This window comes from Quercus robur, chromosome 8, assembly GCF_932294415.1.
Source record: "Quercus robur chromosome 8, dhQueRobu3.1, whole genome shotgun sequence".
Classification (NCBI taxonomy): Eukaryota; Viridiplantae; Streptophyta; class Magnoliopsida; order Fagales; family Fagaceae; genus Quercus; species Quercus robur.
In genome coordinates, this window is record NC_065541.1 from 21,736,420 (window position 1) to 21,756,888 (window position 20,469).

The following is a 20,469-nucleotide window of genomic DNA, read 5'->3' on the forward strand; positions in this document are numbered from 1 at the left end:
GAACGCGCATGGACTTTTTCTAAAATGGACCTCTAGAGCTCCATAATGGTTTGCGCGTTCTCAGCCTTGGCCAAAACGCAACTTTTTCCAAAAAGTTGCGTTTTATGCTGAACCAAACAGGCTTCCCACTCAGCTTTCTTCAAAGCGGGCTTTTTGGGTCCAAAACGTTGAAACAAACGGGCACTTAATGAGTTAAAGAATGTGTAAGGTTGTTCATGGTGGGTTGGATTTAATGAGTAAGTTGCACTATTTATTATATATTAATAATGTTTAAAAAATGAAGGAAAAAAAAAAAAAAGGTGACACGTCGATGATGTGGCTTAACTGGAGCGTAGCAACAATAAATGTTACATTTCAGTTTTTAGATATATATAGATATAGATTTCCCCATTTTCTTTTGCATGGGTTGAAAGGCCAAAAACCTATTAAAGATTGAAGGTATATTAATTAACCCAAACACTAGTATGATGTTAGTTCAAATTCATAAAATCATGTATTTTTGTTTGAACAAAATTTGCAAAGCTTACATCGTAATTACTTGGTAAATTTATAGAAAAAGTACAATTTTCTACAATAATCTTTCATTCGATTTATAATGTCTCTCAAACTTTTGAAATGCATTACTAACTCCCTAATTTGAGAAAATTGTTACAATGTCCACCCTACAATCTAAATTGGGCGTCAAGTTAGATGGAAAATAGCACACATGCAAATCATGTGGCATCTGAGCAAATGAAGGGTTTTTAAGTAATTTTCATCCATTGGAAATTACTATAATGCCCTTAATTTTCTTTTCCTATCACCATTCCCTCCCTTCTCTCTCACCACTCAACATCCATCTCTTGTTAGCTTCTCATGGCTACCACCATTGACACATATCTGACTCCAAATCACTATCCCACTTCATTGACAAAAAAATCTCTTCATAGCTATTACTCTTGAGAAACAAAAACCTAAAAAAAAAAAAAAAAAACACTTAAAAAATAAAGCTTACGTCAACTTTGCCGATTTATTTATTGAAAATCCAACGTCAATTTTAATGAGTTTAGATAATTAAATTGTTGGGATTTAAATCAAATACAATTTCAAACAAAAGGCCTGAAAGAATTTGGAATTTAAAAGCATATTACTTGTTGATTTAGAGAGATTGAACTTGAGGTTCCGTTTAGTTGGGCGGATCTTAAGGAGGATAAAATAAAAAAATAGAGAGAGAGAGAGAGAGAGAGAGGATGGAAATAAATTTATTGAAATGTTTAGTTGGAGGGATTTGAAGAAGGAAAAATGGTGGAACCCATCAAAATGTTTTATATGGGAGAAAACTGAAGAGAAAACATAATGCTTGCCAAAGAAATTTGTCCCTCCCTCTCCATTGTCCGGTCTCCACCTATGAAGCACGGGTGCGTTTCAGGACTCGGGTGCGGGTGCGGGTGCGGGTGCGGGACTCGGCAATTTTTGAAAAAGGTGGGTGTGGATGCGGCAGGACTCGGCGATTAAAAAATTATTAAAAATATTTTTACAATATATGTTTAATATATTGCTAAGCATACTTTTTCACATTATATAAACAAATACCAAATTTAAGAGCAATAGTAGATAATAACTAAAACATGATGTTCATAAATTAAATACAATCCACAAGATTGAAACTAAAACATTTCATGATGTTCGGAAATTAGAATACAACTCATAAGTTTGAAACTAAAACAAAATAAAAGATAATCAACAAGACAATCAAACACAAAGATCATCATCCTCAAGATCAATAGCTTCACTTCGAACTTCACTTTCACTAGTAGTAGCACTAGTGTTAACATTCCCAATAACTATGGCCTCCAACTCTGGCTCATCAAGTGTAAGAGCTACATTCTCAAGAATTCCAGCTCCTCCATGCATGTCGCTCTCATTCCAAGAGTCTCCTGCAATATCCCACATCTTTGCTGCTGTATGTATGTACTCTTCATTGCGCCTTGACAAGAGTCGAAGATTAGAATGCATATATACCAAATCCTTAGCGCGTGCAGGAGCTATTTTGTTTCTTTTTAAGGAATGAATGAATTTGTATGTGCTCCAATTTCTCTCAGCACATGAGGATGAGCAAGGTTGTCCAAGAAGTTTAAGGGCAAGGGTTTGAAGAGTTGGAAATGCGGAGCCATGGTATTGCCACCAAACCAAAGGTAGTAAGGTCCACCTATCTATCAAGGAACTTGGTGAAGGAAACCTCCCTCCTGAAAATTTAGCAAACTCAAACTTCACCACCGTTAAGTCATTCTTATCTTCAAAGTATCACTCCAAACACTTGCTTCTTTCCATAGAAATTTCATGATCCCGATGTGGAGGGATGCGTTTTGGATTCTCCAAAAGCCATTCAATGGAGTAATACCTAGTTAAAGATTAAAAAACAAATATAGATGAAACGTGTGTTTTACTAAAAGGGTGAACTAAGGAAAATAGATAATAAATGTACTTACTTAGGATTTAAGGAATGAGCCAAGCAATGTAGTGGTGTACAATTTTTAGTCCATCAATTAATGAGTATATCATACACCACACCCCAAAATGAGCTATATTGATCATCTTTCAAGCCTTCATGCCGATATATTATTGCCTTCACCTTCTCTATCATTGAATCTCACATCTCATACACAAGATGAAGACAAAGCTTATCTGCGTCGGCTATTCGTAGCATATCATAAATGAGTGCTGTGAATTCAAGGATATAATCAATATTATCCCACCAAAGATCACTTAGAATCATATCTTTCACCTTTTGAGCTTTTCCAACATCATCCTCCCTATAAGAAGCCCATTGGTCACTAATAGCCATGGTTTGAAGGCATCTTTTTATCAACTTCAACCTTTTCAATATTACAACCACCGAAACAAATCTAGTATCAGCAACTAGGAGCAATTTTAATGGACAAAATTCATTAAACATTGCCAACCTCATTGAATGGTTCATGATAAAAACACGTATGAAGGATGCATCATTAGCAACACGTGTAATCCAACTACATTCCTCATATGTAACTTCATTCTTTTCAGTGTTTTTTGCTGCACAAATATTCTTCAAAGCTAGATTGAGAGTGTGGACAACACAAGGTGTCCAAAATATTTTAGGATACTCACCCTCAATAAGAGCTCCAGCAGACTTCATCACATTAGCATTATCAGTGATGACTTGGACAACTTTTTCATGTCCAATCTCTTTTATAGCATCCTTCAACACCCCAGCAATGTAATGCTTGTCTTTGAACTCACCTAACCCATCAATTGCCTTTATAAACACTGGACCCCTATCTGATACAGCCATAATATTAATAAGAGGCCTCCTTTGTGGATCTGACTATCCATCAGAAACTATACTTACACCATTTTCAAGCCAAGAGTCCTTAATTGGTTTCAAAAGTCTTTCAACATGAGCTCTTTCTTTTTGCAAAAGTGTTGTTCTCAAGGCATTGTATCCAGGAGGAAGATAACCCGGAATGCTATGAGTAGTAGCAAATGCATAGGAACTACGATAATGTGGGTTCCTTGCAAAGTTAAACGGAAGCCCACCGATGTAAAACATCCTAACAATTCTGCTATCCAAATCAAGTCTAGCATTATTCTGGAATGCTTTCTCCAAAGTAGTATTCATAGTCACCTTCCTCCTCTTAGCATCAACTGGATTTGTACTATGACTACTATCACTCCCTTCTTGTCTCCAAAATGGGGAAATAGGTATCCCACGGCCTGGGGGAGGTGGGGGTAAGGGAATTTGACTTTTATGTTCTTTCTCTAACTTATTATTCTCAACTTGATCATACATTCGCTGCATTTCCAACCTATGGCTCTTTGACACCTTAACGCATGCTCTAATACCTTTGCCAGAAATTTGTAATAAATGAGCCTTAACCCTAGAATAGGATCCCATAAAAACTATATCACAATAGTTGCACTTAAAGTATGTGTTTCCACCAGATTTAATAGATGCACCAGCTGGTTTTTCTACTTTAGTCACATACTGCCAAAGAGGAGATTCATCATTTGACACTTCTTGTGAACTTTCTGTGCTATTAACTTCGTCCATTGCAAATTCAATAGATTCAATTTAACCTACAAATAATAACTATTAACTAAATAAATTAATGATAAATCAAACCAAGTTCACAGCAAAAAAACACAGAACCACAGAACCGAAAAAACCCTTTAACTCCCACAAATAACCTACAAATAATAACTATTAACTAAATAAATTAATGATAAATCAAACCAAGTTCACAGCAAAAAAACATAGCAACTAGGTTCATAGCAAAAAAACACAGAGCCCTTTAACTCCCACAAATCATAGGTTAACAAAACCCTTTAACTCCCACAAGAACCGAAAAAACAAGCAAAAAAACACAGCAAGCAGTCAAGCACACAAATTTTCAGATTCACAAATTCATTTCTAAGCAATTTGAAAGAGAGAAATCGTAAAAAACAAAGAGTAAAAATTCAAGAAAAGAGAAGAGAGAGCACACCTGAAGGCTGAAGCAGAGCACACAACACTCACAGAGAGCTCAGAGCACAAAGAAGAGAGATGAGGGACGGAACACACAGTCACACAGAGAAGGGAGATGAGGGACGGAGTGAGAGAGGGTGTTTGGAGTTTTGGACGAAGTGTGAGGGTCTGAGAGAGTCTTAGGTATTTTAGGTTAAGTCCAAACGGTGCGTTTTGCACCTTTTTTTTTTTTTTGAATTTCGGCCATTTCGGCCGTTTCAGCCAGAACCTGCCATTTCGGCTGTTTCGGCTGATATGGCTCGAGTCAGCCCGATTTGAGCCGTGTCGGCGCGAGTCGGGAACAGCCACGTGGCACGACGAGGCACGGACGCGCGGTCTGCGGCGTCCCTCCCGCGTCATCGAGTCCCGCCGCATCGGACGCGGGTGCGCTGGGTCCAGAGCCGCGTCCGTGCATCCTAGGTTTCCATTGTGCCTGTGTTTTGTGAGTTACGTTCACATGGTTTTTTTTTTTTTTTTTTAACGTTTTGTCTTTTTATTCAAACAATTGCTTTTGCATGGTGAGATTCTTTTATATCAAATGGTGGCTTTCAATTTATTTATTTATTTATTTTATTTATAAAAGAAAACGCCTCTAATTGTTATATTTAAATCAAATAAGAAAGAAAAATAAAATAATATTAATGATATGTTAATTTTTTTATAAGATGTTATTCTTTTAATTTTAATTGATAATAAGTTTTTTTAATGATAGTTAGTAAATTATTTATTATATTATGCAATAAGGATATGAGAGTAATTTTATACCAACTTTATTTTTTATCCTCTCACTTTTCTTCTCAACCAAACAAATGAGTTTTTTATCTCTGCATTTTTCCACCCACCAAACTTAACACATAAGAAAGAAAACTAAATTTCTTTTATCCTCTCACTTTTCTATCCCTTCCTTATTTTATATTCTCCCACTTTTCCACTCCTTCAACCAAACGGACCCTTAGTTTGATCTCCTTTGTTCTCCTATAGGTGTCTATCTGTCTATGTGTTTTATTACCTTAAGGAATGCCCATCCAAGAACATTTGCATCAGCTCATGCAAAACTTTTTATCTATTTTAGCATAAAAACCTAGTTTTTCTATTTTACAAAATCATTTTTTGTACAATACACAAGCCTGTAAGAGTGGACATGAAGGCTTGATGACTAAAGATGGCATCCTGACCCTACATGTCAATGTCATTGAGCTATGAAGGCAACATACATCAATGAAGGGAGCCACGCCTTTGGCTTGTGCCAATAGCGTGGGCAACACTACAAGACAAAGGGGACATGGCTTGGTACACTGTGTAGGTTATTGAGCACTACTGTGAGAAGGGATTTGGTCTCCCTTGGTCGAGTGTTGCACCATCCTCCTCATTAGCCAATACATGCTTAGATCACACAGTAGGACACGTGTAGCCCTCTCCACCATTGCAGCTCTCTCTCTCTCTCTCTCCTTTGTACCATTCAAAGTCACTCCTCAATGCACTCTCCATGCAAGAACAACTTTCTCTCTCTTCCAACTGAAGAACGGTACAATGCTAGTTGTCCTAGGGTTTGTGATAAGCAGTGGAATTGGGACACTTGTCTTTATACAATTGGCCAAAATGGCCAAATACCACCATTGGATAAAATTTTTAGCAATATACCACCATTTGAGAGATACTTAGCAATCTACCACATTTTTAAAACTCAAGTTCCATAAAAATAGCCACCGTGGCAGGCCATGTGGAACTCAAGTTTTGTAAACTTGAGTTCCTTTTAGTTTTTAGATCTTAACACTTTCTAGTTTCTATGCTAAACATAAGGTGGAAAAAGAATGGAACAAAATAAACCAGAGACAATGTGAGAAAGAAAAAAGAAAAAGAAAAAGAAAAAAAAGAATCAAGAACAAGATGAAGGCTTAGCCGTTTATGGGTTCATCATTGTCATCCTCATCGTCCGATTCCACTGCTTCAGAGCCATAACTAGCTTCGTCATCTTATTCCTAGGTGAAAAGACCTAGTGAGGTGACAAGGTGGATTGGGGTTGGGTTTGAGATCTTACGTTGTAAGGTTTTTGCCTTAATTTCCTCTTTTCGAAATTATGATGCCACCAGAGGGGCATTTTGGTCAGTTGGCCTTGTTGCCACGGCAGTGGTAACGGTGGTGTTTTGGATATTATTCATGTGGGCTCGGCTGTGGCGGCGATGGAATGGGAATGGGAGTGTGGATTGTTTGATGTTGAGATTTAGAGAACATTTTCTGTCAAAATAAGGAAAGTAGAAACTAATAAGGAAGGAAAGCATTTGTCTTGGAGAGGAGGAGCTCGTGAAAGGGAATTGCAGAATGTGTAGTCTTAAATTGTGGGGTTAGATGGTGAATTAATTTCTCACCTAACATCCCTACTAATTTGGTTAACAAGTGTATGGAAAGGCACTTGTTGCCATTCATGCACTAATTTGAGATTTGAATTTTTTCCAACAATTTTCCTACTTTACTTGAATCCAAAGATTCATTGGGAGCTCCCAAATTCTATGTTAAATTTTTTAAAGAACTCGGGTTTAAAGAACTCAAGTTTTATATTACAATGAACTCAAATTTCACGTACTTGAGTTTCATGTGGATTTTTTAATTAAAAAAAATTAGATCAACGAGTGTCACCAACTCGAGTTTCAAGTGGATTTTTTAATTAAAAAATGTTATATCAACAGGTGCCACCATAGCACATTTTTTAGGAACTCGATTTTTTTTGAACTCAAGTTTCATGAACTTGAGTTACAAAACAATGGTAGATTACTAAATATTTTGCCAAATAGTGCTATATGGCAATTTTGGCCTTATATAGCTAGCAACATTCCTCGTACTATAAGAGGAGAATGTTGCTGAGCATCCTAGGTATTAGAATATAGTGAGGGAAATAGAGCAAAGAAAGATAGGGAGAAAAGAAAGAAAGTCTACAAAAGCTGTGTATAAACCAGTTTTTCCCCCAAAAAAAGCAATACAATCTTTTACAAGGATATGGACACCAAGTCCTTCATCCCATAGTGATTTTTCACCCTAAATCTTGGGGTTTTCCACATAGCTCTCTTGTCATCTCCAATCTTTCCATTCACTGCCTTTTTATCCCTTTTTGTAGCCCACAAAATCACTATTTTTAGTATATAACAAAGATGATGTTTAAATGTACTCTTAAGACTTAGAAAATACAAGCTTTCATCTTTTTTAAACTTAGCTTGCACATATTTTTTTCAAAACATTCACATAAGATTATCTATTTTACACTTCATTTTATTAAAATGTCAAATTTTCTTGATTTTTAAAATTATTTCTCTTACTTCACACACAACAACCATCATCCTCAAAATATATAAAGAAATAATAAACAACTAAATACATAATGAATAGTATTAGTATAAATTTACACCATTAGAGTACTTACATTAGTGGGTGCATTATAGAAAAAGTTGTGAAATTTACACAATATTGCTCAAAACTCACTCGCATCAGACCGTGTATTGCCTATGTATATATGCAAGCTAGCTACATTAACCGAGTAAATATATACAGTTGCTGTAACTTTGTATTTTAATTTTTTATTATATTTTCTCTCCCCTTTCTCATCATATTTTGTCTCTTCCTCTAACTCTATTCTCTGACTATCTCTTCTTGAATCCTAGCATCTCTACAAATTCATCAAAATCATCCTAAATTTAGATCTAAACTCATTAAACCCACATACAAAAATTTAGATCCCAAACTCATTAAACATATATGAATCGTTATACCTATTATACCAAAAAAAAAAAGAATCATCAAACCCATATACCAAAAAAATATGAATCATCAAACCTATATTGCACAAAAGAAGAAGAAGAAGAAGAAGCACTAGTAGCATCGAAAAGAAGAAGAAGAAGAATCCGTAGAGATGAAGAAGAAGAACCAGCAGCGACAGTTGGGCAGCAAAGAAAAAGCAGAGCAATGGCAGCGGTGGCTGTGAAGAAGAAGCAGAGCAACAACAGCGGTGGCAACATGGCTAAGAGAGAGGTGAGAGGCGAGAGAGGGGAGAAGTTGTGTGTTTGGGATGAGAGAGGGGTTTTAAATGAAAATAATAATAAAAATGTATAAAAATGATTATTTAAATAAAATAGATGGTACTTTCTAAAAAATAAAAAAAATAAAATAGATGGTGGAACAAATAAGTTGGTGTGGGAGTTTTGGATAAGTAGATGTGTAAAATAGAAAAAGTAGATTCTTATGCTAAAATAAATGGAAAATTTTACAAAGACCGATGCAATTGTTTTATAGTAAACATGTAAATTTACATAATTATACATTGATTAATGTAAGTAATTTTTAGACAAAATTATATAAATTTTACACAATTTTCTATTATACAAAATTCCCTAACTCTCTATATTTCAAATTCTAAAATCCAAAATTCCGAATACAAAGTGACAGCAACCATAATTAAGAAAAAACTAGTCGCTAATCTGTGCGATACACGGGAAAGTTTTTAGTAACTATAAGATATTAGCAAATCAAATGCCTTAAAATTTGAAAATCTTAAAGAACTTACATTAGCACTCATCAATTTGTTTACAAAGCCAATGCTAAATAGATCTACCAATTGCATTCTCATATCCTCTGTCACTTGCAAGGTGAAAGGACTCTTTTGATTACGGTTTGCATCCTTCTATCCTTCAAAAGCTTTAAGAAGTGCCATGTGGTCACTGCATAAGAATGTGTATAAGGTTATACAAAATTTTGTCATTATAATCAACATCCTAAAGCTAATATCCAATCCAAAAATGTGTAACCAATGTTACATATTATAACAAAAACTCAAAGAGACAACAAAAACAGTTGTAGGTATATAAGAGAGAGAATCAGATCAAACATGTATTTCTATCTTTGCTTACTTTGAGATTGAATTGCAAGACTAAAACTTAAAATCCAGAATTCCAACAACAAAAGCACAGAAAAACCTCTCTAACAGATCAAAAAACTCTACTAGAAAAGTACCAACTTTGCTTTGAAAGAAGATCACAATGACATCACAATAAAGAATGAGATGGAATTACTCCTTCAGTCTACCATGCTTCCAATCAGCTAGTCTTCTTTTCCACTCTCCCAACCACAAAATCCAATGCTAACTTTGCATTCAAAGGAACTTATAATAATAATAATAATAAAGCAAACAACAAAAATGAAACTATTCATCCTTTTCATCTAATATGTAACTTGATAGATGGTCTTAGGCACTTTTTGCACATAGATTCTTTAAATTGTATATCAAATTAGAAGAAAGAAATTACATGTAAAAAAAAAAAAAAATATATATATATATATATATGTATATTGTAGCAATCATCATTGTGGGAGCAAGATTTCTAAATATGTGTGTGTATATATATATATATATATATATAATTTGCTCATGTGAGTTCTAGCTTTAAAACATTCAAGTTAAGTCTGTAAAAATCGAACTCCAGAAGATACAACAATGCAATTGTTTATAGGTAAAGCACACATATAATCAACATGATTATTAAAACAGAGTAAAATTCAACCAACCTTCATGACTATTTTACAATTTTATTTGGATTGTGTGTCTCAACAGCATACCAATGCAATTATTAATTAGTTAAAATTCAAAAAAAAAATCATTTATACATGATAAGTTACAATTCAAATTGAGTTTTATGAGTTCTTTAAATGTAAACAGAACACTACAATATTTAGAAATTAGATGTACATAGACAAATAGTTAACCCTATACTAAAAAAAAATCAGAAATTTAGTACAGAGGCAAAAGAATACCATACCTTTAACCTTGATTCGAATGGAGGAAAAGACTAAAGAGAAAGGCAATAAAAAAGCAAAAATTAATCAGAAATATTAAATCTAAATAAAAGTGAATGGAATAGCAAAAATTAAGAATGAAACCTGCTTTAAAACAACAAACGAATGTACAAAGAATTAAATCTGTTGCTGTTTGGTATTCATTGAAATCTGCTGTTTTAAATTATCGCAAAAACTATTTATAAGATAATGGTTATAGAGTCCTAATTAAATTTGTTTATATACAGATTTCTAAACAAATTTGACAAATTTGATTAAGAAAGACATGAACTTGTACAGAAGAGGTAGAGGGTTTGAAAAAAAAAAAAAAAAAAAAAAAAAAGGGGACTGAAGAAGGCTGACGTTTTAGGTGCCCAAATAATTATTCAATCAAACAAATGATTAAGCTAAGCTAAATCAGATGTGCTAAAAAACCTAGATAGCAAAATAAAGCAAAACTTGAAGGTAAAGCAAAACCTATAGGATTTTTGTCAGATTTTGAAGGTTGGGAGGCTTTTCAATACATTTCCACTTTCTTACAAAACCTGTAGAATTTGAATTTCTATGAGTGTTTCCCTGACTTCAACAAAAAAGAATAGAGAGAAAAAGGGGTTAGGAATTGAAATCCTTAAATTGACAAAAAAAAAAAAAAAAAACCTAATTAAAGACAATAGGAAAAGAGTTTATTCATAGATTAATTGAGAGATACCGAGAGAGAATGCTCTGATATGGAGGCTGGGTCGAAGATTGAAAACGTTGGCTCCCATGGTCGTGCCCTTGCAAGCTTTCTGTGAAATAGCTTGGATCTTCGTTTGAGAGAGTGTATAGGTTTTGCGTTTGGTGAGTAATGTCGAAAGGAAGGGTGCTGGTTTTGTTTTGTCGAGAGGAGAGGTTTTGCCTTGCGTGTTTTGGTTTTAGAGGGTTTTGGTTCAAAATTATATCGAGGAAGAGTATTTGGTTTGTGAAAGGAGAGTATATATATTTAATAAAAAAGAAATAAATCAGATTTAAAAATTAAAAATTTATGACTTTTTTTTTTTCGATTTTGGTTTTTTTTTTTGTTTTATTATTATTTTTTTTAAATTGTGCTTACGGAAAAATTGTGGGAGTTTCAAAAGTTTCGGTTATATATATATATATATATATATATATATATATATAAACAAAAAAACTGAAAATGTCAAAAACCTTGTGGTATTTGGTGGTGGAGGGCCTGGTGGCATAGGAATGACTCTCTCTCTCTCTCTCTCTCTCTTAAAAAAAAAGAAAAAAAAGGAAAAAGAAACTGTAACTCCAGCATTCCAACCGTTAGCTTCAGCAAACCCTAAACCTTTGACCTCTTTGATGGCCGAATCGTCCACTCAATCAAATTCAAAACGCCAGACACTCTCTCCCGGAAAAGATGCAGTGGTCGACAGGATCAGTAGTCTACCGGAATCTCTTCTCTGCCACATTCTCTCCTTCCTTCCAACCAAAGAGTTAATCGCCACAAGCATTTTGTCAACCAGGTGGAAGCTCCTTTGGACTCTCGTCCCAAAGCTAGACCTCGACAGTGACAAGATCAACACTTTGGAGCTTTCGCTTCATGATGATGATGTTGAAGATGCACGTGAGATCATGTTTGCACATGTTGTGTCAAGTGTTTTGGCTCAACAAGAATGTGGAGAGCTCCAAACTTTTCGCCTCAGATGGGAAATTTGGTCGGACGGTTCCCATCTCGACGCATGGCTTGGCACTGCTGCTGCTCGTAAAGTCAAAGAACTTGATCTCGAAATTTTAATGTACGACAGTGATGTGGGAAATCTGAAATTGCCTCCAAGCTTTTTCTCTTGTAGGACATTAGTGGTTCTGAAATTAAGCGGTGATATTGATATTGATATTGATATTGACACTCCTTCATTATCCTTTAATTTCCCGAGCCTAAAGATACTGCATCTAGTAGAAATTTCATTGCCAATGCCGAGTATCATGTATTCACAGGAACACTCTTTCTTGAGGCTCCTTTCTGGCTGCCCTGTCCTCGAAGATTTGTCATTTACAACAACTGACTTTTCCGAGGGTGAGTATAAATTATGTGTACCCACGCTGAAACGCTTAAGTTTCGGAGAAACTGATTTTAATTACTCTGATTATGAACTCGAAATAAACGCCCCAGCTCTCGAGTACTTTGAATTCTATGGTGATCTACGCGCCATCAAATTCTATGAAAAACTAGACAACGTAGTTCAGTCGGATGTCTATATTTCTAGGTATGTACCTGAAGGATTCCGTAGGAAATGGGTGTTCAATCTTTTTGCTGCACTGAATAACGTCAAATTCCTCTCATTTTCTCCAAGGGGCACAGAGGTTAGATCCCATTCATAAGTGCTTTTTTTATTTTTCAATAAACCTGTGATCTTTAGTTCAATTTCTTAGGACAATACGAAGTTATAATCTCGCTTTTATGTTATATCAAATTGATGTTGATGTGATTTTTTAATCTCGCATGCAGTGGCACAACTTGGGAAATATTTATCCTTCCTCATTCCAGAATTTGGTCGAACTAAAATTTAAAGTGAATGGTTGTAGCTGGAATGTGCTACAAGACTTGCTCCAAAAAGCTCCTAATCTAGAAACTCTTGTTATTACTAACGTTAGTTGATTTAATAGAAGTATTTCTGTTGATCATTCATCTTCCCTAAACTTACACTTATGATCTGCTGTGTTTGTTGTCATCAGGGTTATGATTCCGTTGAAAGCAACTTATATTGGAAGGAGCCACAATATGATCCTGCTAATCTGTCATCACTCACAAGTTTTTATTACAGAGGATTTAAAGGTTTGAAGGATGAAGTGGAACTTGTGAAATATGTTCTAAAGGAGGCAAGAGTTTTGAAGACAGCAACATTTCAAGTTTCTAGTGGAGAGTCGAAGGAAAGTGTTCTTGAGAAACTATCAATGTTCCCAAGGTGCTCAACAACATGTCTACTTAGAGTTGAATGAGGTATACTTCTTTAACTGGTACTCTGCAACTAATTCCAAAGGCAATGTTACAAATATTTTCTTTTTATTGTAGACCCTCTGCTGGTGGTATGCTTTTATTACTCTTTTTTATTTTTTATTTTTAAAATTTTCATGTTCTTCCCTCCTTTGAATTGATTGAGAGAGAGAGAGAGAGAGAGAGAGAGAGAGAGAGAGATGATCAATTATCCAATGTTCTCTGACCTCCTTTTAGTAGAAATTGTTTTTTGTGAAAACCATTTTGCAAGACATCCATTTGACCTTCATAAGTTTTGTTTGTTTTTGAATTAGACTAAAAATTTGATAGAGAAATGTTCATAAGTGAGCTTTTGTTACCTCTTTATAGTTTATGTGCCTGAATTTTTAGATTCTAGGCTTACTCATTCTGTTGGGTAGCTAGCGACAATTGAAATAATAAAACAGTTGAATGTAACTCTTGAAAGTATTATATGTGGATGAAAGATTTAGAATGTTTGCTTCTGCATAACAGTTCAGTGTTTGGCTACATCTACATGGCACATCCTTTCATGTATATTTGCCCAGTTTTGTTTGCCTTATATAATGTTGTACATAAGCACCACTGCAGTACCCAATATACTTCTATTAGGGTGAGATATATTAAGATGCTCTTCTTATTGTAGAAAAAAGATGATAAAGTAAGATCTCAAAGGTAAATGCCTTCAGTAGGTTTTGGCTTACTAATGGTTGTATTTATTAAATAGTTGAAGTCCTTTGTCTTTTAATTGTGTTATTGATTCTTGGGGGAAATGTGTTGATGATCCATGTTTAGTTTATCAATTTATCCAAAAAAATGGTATTTGGTACTCTGAGAACCTGGTTGTGGTCTGTACATAACACCCTTATCTTGAATGTGTTTGGCTTTCGATTAAGAAGCTTCTATGATAAAAAAAATTAGATGGTTCTAATGTGAAATGAGTCTGCCATCATGATATGTTTGATAGTTGATGCAGAACCTATTAGTTCTTCTATAGTTCTATTGCATGACTGGAAGAGGGGATGCAAATACTGTCAACAAGTGTGTTCCTACAAGTACGCGTCTGCCGCAACTCACACTATATATAAGAATGCATCACATCACTTCCAGTAGATATTGGCTAAACTAATTGTTGATCGACATCTAAAAATACTATTAATCTTTTATCATTAGCTGCTCTACTCACCTGCATTGGTGCTTCTTGTTGAGACTATAAATCTTTTTTTGTTTTTTTTTGTTTTCTTATTTTCTTTTTTGATAAGTAACTATAAATCTTTTATCATTAGCTGCTCTACTTATCTCTGCTGGTGCTTCTTGTTGAGACTATAAATCTTTTTTTGTTTTTTGATAAGTAACTATAAATCTTTTATCATTAGCTGCTCTACTCATCTGCATTGGTGCTTCTTGTTAAGCCCTTCTCCATCTTAACTTTTTACTCATGAGGTTTCAACATTGGACTGGCGTAGCATGGGCAACTGACAATTAACTTGTCTGAGGTACAGTTTCATTGCAATATTATGACCAGATGGCATGTGAAAAAACTATTCATCTAATCTGCTCTTAAGATGGTTTCTGAGATGGATACCTTTTGATTTTAGCTTTTCCAATCCTTTCCTTTTGCATTTTCTTCCTCATCTGTATAGCTTTGGCTTCTTCTACCACCTTCTTTTCGTCAAGTCTTACCTTATTTTTACTCTGCATGACATTGTTCACCTACTTTTTATAGTTTTGAGTCTTGTTAAGCTGATGGTGGCATTAGTTGTGAGGAAGGAAAAGAAGAAAAAAGGTGGTTTTCTGAAGGTTTTGCTTATGCTTCAGTTGACATACTGAATAGAGAGAACAAAATATCTTGTAATGTCCCACCCCTATTCTGCACTTGAGTTAATTTAGGATTTTTAATGTTAAATTTCTAGTTATTTTCTAAACTGATAGTTCTGGAAGAAGAACTATAATGCTAATGGCTTCCTGCTGCCACACAATTTACATAAAGTTGCACTGGCCTTGATGTGGTCTGGAATTGCACCTTTAAGGTAATGTAATAGCTAGATTTGGAAAGTTAGAAAAAGAAATGCTGAGATAGATTTTGTTTTGTGATGATGGGTGTGACCTTTATAAAAGCCTAAGTCAGAGTTTTGCTCTCTACCTTTCATTGATATTTTACTTTCTAGATCTCTGTGATAATTGCAAAGGTGGGGATTGGAATTCCCCTTATGAATTGTTAGTGGAAAAAAATTGTACAATGACCTTGTTTCCATTTTTATTTTATTTGTCGAGTTACACTATATGGCTTCGTGGAACTTCAATCCCTTTGAATGGGTAGTCTACTGAGCATGTTTTATAATCAGGCTCCTCCCATTGTCGTGCCTTCTAGTAGACATGGTAATACGGGTCAGAATTTTTCTAATCCAACCTGACCTGAAAAATTACTGATCCAAACCTAATTTTTTTTATCCGAAGCAAAAATAGGTGGGCTCGTAACCCAACCCGACTTAGATAACCCGTAACCTGATCTTTAAAAAAAAAATCGCTATTTTTTTTTTTATAATTATTTCTTGATATTATGTACATAAAGCATAAAGTAACAAAATTAATAATAATATATTTACTGTTTATCACAACAATTAAGAGAAGTTTCAGTGCTACTGCCTACTGTGCCTGCTAATTATGAAATCACAATTCTCAAGACATCACGGGTCAGTCAATGTTTATTTCACAAGACATCACAATTCACAACACAATGGCCAACTGGTCAAGGCCGTCAGTCACAAGTCACAACCATTAAAAAAAAAAAAAATCTCATCTGCTTGCTAGCTGTAGTCCATCACTCAATTCACTCCACTGTACAAAATGCACAAACACAGTACAATTATACAATTATACAAACAAACCTGAAAGGCGGAAACGGTGAAACCTGAAAGTTGAGTTCCTCACGTCTTCTACTAAAAGTTGACTGTATGAATTTGAAGGTAATATAATTTTTTTTATAGACATAATTATACCATTTTAATTTTTTATTGATTTACTTTCATGGTACATTAAGTTATATTAAAATTTTTTATTGTAAATGAAGATGCCGACGAAATTGGCCAACTTGAGCTACAATTTGCAATTATGAATATTTGCAGTGCTGGATCTGTTACCAACGTTGAGTAGATTGAGATTGAGGTGTAATTTTTATAAAATATTTACTTATTCTTCTTTACTTAATATGTTATATTTATTTTTAATTTTTTTTTTTGTTTAGTTTATCTTTTTAAGTAATCTAACTTTACTATTATTTTAAATGCAATAGGAACATGTGCACTTAAGAAGACTGATAACTTGCTACTTTACTGGCTTACTTGTTTTCTTAGTTTTAAGATCTATCTCTTTATTGAAGTTGTAAACTTGTAATTATATGCATTTTAACAATGAACTATTAACATTGAAGACTTTTTCCATCATGAATTTATAACTATAAATAATTTTTGCTATACTCAAAAAGTCAAAACTGTCAGAATTGAAAGGATATTAACAAGTGACATTAAGTGCAATTCATTTGCTTAACTGATTTTATTCATTTTCTCTAAACAGGTTGTCATTGATTTGTTTTTGTAATTGAAAAAAAAAAAAAAATTGTTTGAAAAATACGGGTTGACCCGACCCAACCCGCAACTCGATTGACTCGTTTAAAAGTGACCCGTTTTGACACATGACCCGTTTGACCCGACCCAAACTTGACCCGACCCGTCCGTTTTGCCATGTCTACCTTCCACATGCTCTCTTGAGAAGGGCTCTACTGCCAATATTGAAAACCAAATCAACTTGGCGTGAGCTTGAAGTAAAAAACCAGTTCTTAGGTATTTAGAATTTAGCAGCCTCACGGAAGGTCTATTTTCAATGCATGATAACTCCATCCGTAGTTTGCTACAAAAGCATTGTTGAAATTCTCAACTTTTGTAAAATTGTGTCCTCCTAACTCTTTTGGCTTACAAATGGACTCCCACTTTCTTAGATATGTTAATTTTGAGCCCTTTGAGGCTTCCCACCAAAAATTATTTAAAATAGGATGCACCTTTGAGCAAGTGGCCTTTGGAGCCTGGACTCTTGATATGGCATACAAAGGGATAGAAGAGACCATAGACCTATCAATTTTTTTTGGAAGGAAAGCATATGAATCAGAAACTAACTAGAAATTAAGTGAATTTTAGTTTAGTACTTTGTGATTAATGTTTAGTTCTGAAATGTGTTTGGATTGGTTAAACACTTGTGTCTTAAATGTGTTTGGATTTAAATTAGGTTGCTGAATCTCTTGCCTTCAGGTGGGCAATGTTTTTAGCTCAGAAAATAGGTCATACTCGGGTGTAATTTGAAGAGAACTCAAAATGCTGCATTGAGGCAATTGTGATGGGAAATAGGTACCGTAACTGATGATATTTTAACTCTTCAAAGAGATTTTGTTAATTGTAAATTTCAATGGGTGAAAAGAGATTTGAATGTAGTGTAGCTCATGTACATGCAAAATGGGCCTTGGGAAACCATGTAGGTAGGTTGTTTGTTAAATAGTTGTTAGCCCTTTGTTTCATGATTCCTGGGGGGGAAAAGTTTCTAGTGATCCATGTTCAGATTAGCTATTCATGTTTACAGAAGTTATTTAGTAGTCTTGTTGACCGAGTTTTGGTCTCTAAAGACATTCGTATTTTGAATGCTTTTGGCCTTTGATTGGAAGGTGTCTAGACTAAACGGCTTAAGTTGTTCTAATGTGAAATGTTTCCATATTTAATTGTAAACTTGGTGCACTCGTAAAAGTGATTTAGATTCTACCATTGAGCGAAGTACTTTTGGGCAATCAGATGAGCTTAGCTAGCTTGTGGTTCCCATACACATCATATTAATAATTTTATACGAGTAAAAAGAAAAAGCTGGATTTTTTGAGCGTCTTGGCATGTTTAGTTCAGTAACATTGTTAAACACAATACCGAAAGAAGTGTCATATTGCTAGAAATAGAGAGTATATGACAATAATGTTAACTAGTGGAATATTGAGAACATATTGAATAACAATTCGAAATAAAAGCGGTAATTAGTAGCCAACATTGGAAAATGAGGAAGCAGTCCTGTCTTTGTAACTACTAGTCACATTTTAAGTTAACAACTACATTGGCATAGCCATCTCTGACTGTCTAGACTTGGTAGCCAAAGGGCGGGTTTTCTCTAAGAAATTCTATTATTAGTCCCTATTTGAAGCTCAACTGCCAAAGCACAAGTGATGCGGCGTGCTATTTCCTTCGTGTATTTCTCTAATTGGTCTAGAGCAGTTGCTGTTTCCATGTTGTTTATGGAAAATTTTGTTGGAGTTCCTCTATTTCTTTTTAGGATTATTGTATGATCAGAAAAGTGTTTCTATGCCTCTACTCAATGGGTTTGTGACAAGAAAACTGCATATAATAATTCACATTAATTATGCTTATTGTTTAAGGCAAATACCTTCAATTTAAAGGAACTCAAGATTGGATATTGTTGAGGTTTTTCCTTTTGGTTCATATCAACATTGTGGCTGCTTATTTTTTTCCCTAATGACTTTAGGGTGCCTAAAAATATATAGTAATTAAATTCCACTAATACATTTACTGTCCATTACAAAAGGGTTCACATTAATTATGTTTATTGTTTAAAGCAAATACCTTCAATTTAAAGGAACTCAAGATTGGATATTGTTGAGGTTTTTCCTTTTGGTTCATATCAACATTGTGGCTGCTTATTTTGTTCCCTAATGACTTTAGGGTGCCTAAAAATATATAGTAATTAAATTCCACTAATACATTTACTGTCCATTACAAAAGGGTACACTAATTGTCTAATTGATCAACCATATAACGTAACAACCATATAACATAACATTCCATAAACAACTTTTATTATTTCTAATTTTTTAGAATACAAAAGAGAATAGACTAAATCTTTGTTAAAATATGTGATGAACGTATTTAAGAGAAAAAAGTCATAAGGGATCCTACCTTAACGTAAGTATCCCACAACACATGGTGATTATCCGCTATGACAACAACCTTTTTCTTTGCTTCATCCCAAACAAGCCCGCTTTGATTTTTTATATTAGTAATCATAGCAAAATGTCGCTTCCACGCCTTCGGTCTATTTTAAATACTGTCCTTTTTCAAATTGAGAATCTATTGAGCATTTATGTACTCCACAGCAACTTGGTATGCCACCTCTTTCTAGTACCCATCCTCCCTATTTCCTTGAGCTAATTGATCATATAAAATATTTGCTAATGCTTTGTCCATTTCCGTATCCGTATTCCATTGAATATATTGTCCTGAATGTGATTGTGATTGAGATTGAGATTGTGATCCGGATGGAGATTGCAGTTGCTTATCTTTTCTTCCCATTTCTATTATGCTTTCAAATATGGTATTTGGACCTTGGTATCAAATCTGTCAACATCCTAAAAAATGTTAGATTAGCAACAAGAAGAGAAAAAAAACACAATATACCCAAAAAAAAAATGAAACCCACAAAAAACTCAAGAGCCTTTATGATTCAAATTTAGTAGAAAGAGAGAAATAGAGAGGATAAAGAGGAAGAAAATAGTTGAGAGAGACAAACCTTGTTGCAAGAAAGAGAGAAAGAAGAAAAGCTTGGGCGAGGAAGAGAGAGCATGACAGAGTTTCTGGAGCTGATGAAGAATTGAGAAGAAAGCGCAAGCGTGAGGGCAAGGGATTTCTAAATTCTTGGGTTTGTGAGGGGATTTCAAATCAATGGATTCGGACCATTGAAATCCAAGATGGGTTTGGGTCAAATCCAAATCATTTCTTTTAACTTACCCTAACAAAGGATTCAGATATGGGCCTCTTAAATCCAAATCCAAATCAATGTCATCCAAACAAACCACAAAGGAATTTGGATTTTTTTTTTTTGAAAGCAAAGGAATTTGACATTTAAAATCATATTACATGTTGATTTTTGAGAGATTGAACTTTTGTTCTCCTCTCTTTGTTCTCCCATAGTTGTCTTGTCTACGTTCTCCTTTAAAAGTCAATTCATCTAATTTATGGTTGGCTATTTTTTATTTATTTTAAATTGGAAAAAAAAAAAAAAAAACTTTTGTTATTTGGTGGTGGTCCTAGGAATGAGTATG

At 34.3% G+C, this 20,469-nt stretch overlaps 1 protein-coding gene across 10 annotated transcripts in view; it reads left to right on the plus strand.

Moving 5' to 3' along the window:
* The first annotated feature begins 11,557 nt into the window (after positions 1-11,557).
* The window catches only part of LOC126694984 (putative FBD-associated F-box protein At3g50710), a 93,474-nt gene continuing 84,562 nt past the window's right edge, over positions 11,558-20,469 (plus strand). For 4 of the 10 annotated variants that reach the window (XM_050391559.1, XM_050391564.1, XM_050391563.1 and 1 more), the window contains exons 1-3: positions 11,560-12,682; positions 12,828-12,968; positions 13,055-13,319. In XM_050391559.1, the coding sequence (XP_050247516.1) occupies positions 11,564-12,682; positions 12,828-12,968; positions 13,055-13,318 (1,524 nt within the window). In that variant the 5' untranslated portion in view covers positions 11,560-11,563 and the 3' untranslated portion in view covers position 13,319. The other 6 variants (XR_007645942.1, XR_007645941.1, XR_007645940.1 and 3 more) reach the window with 5 other exon arrangements.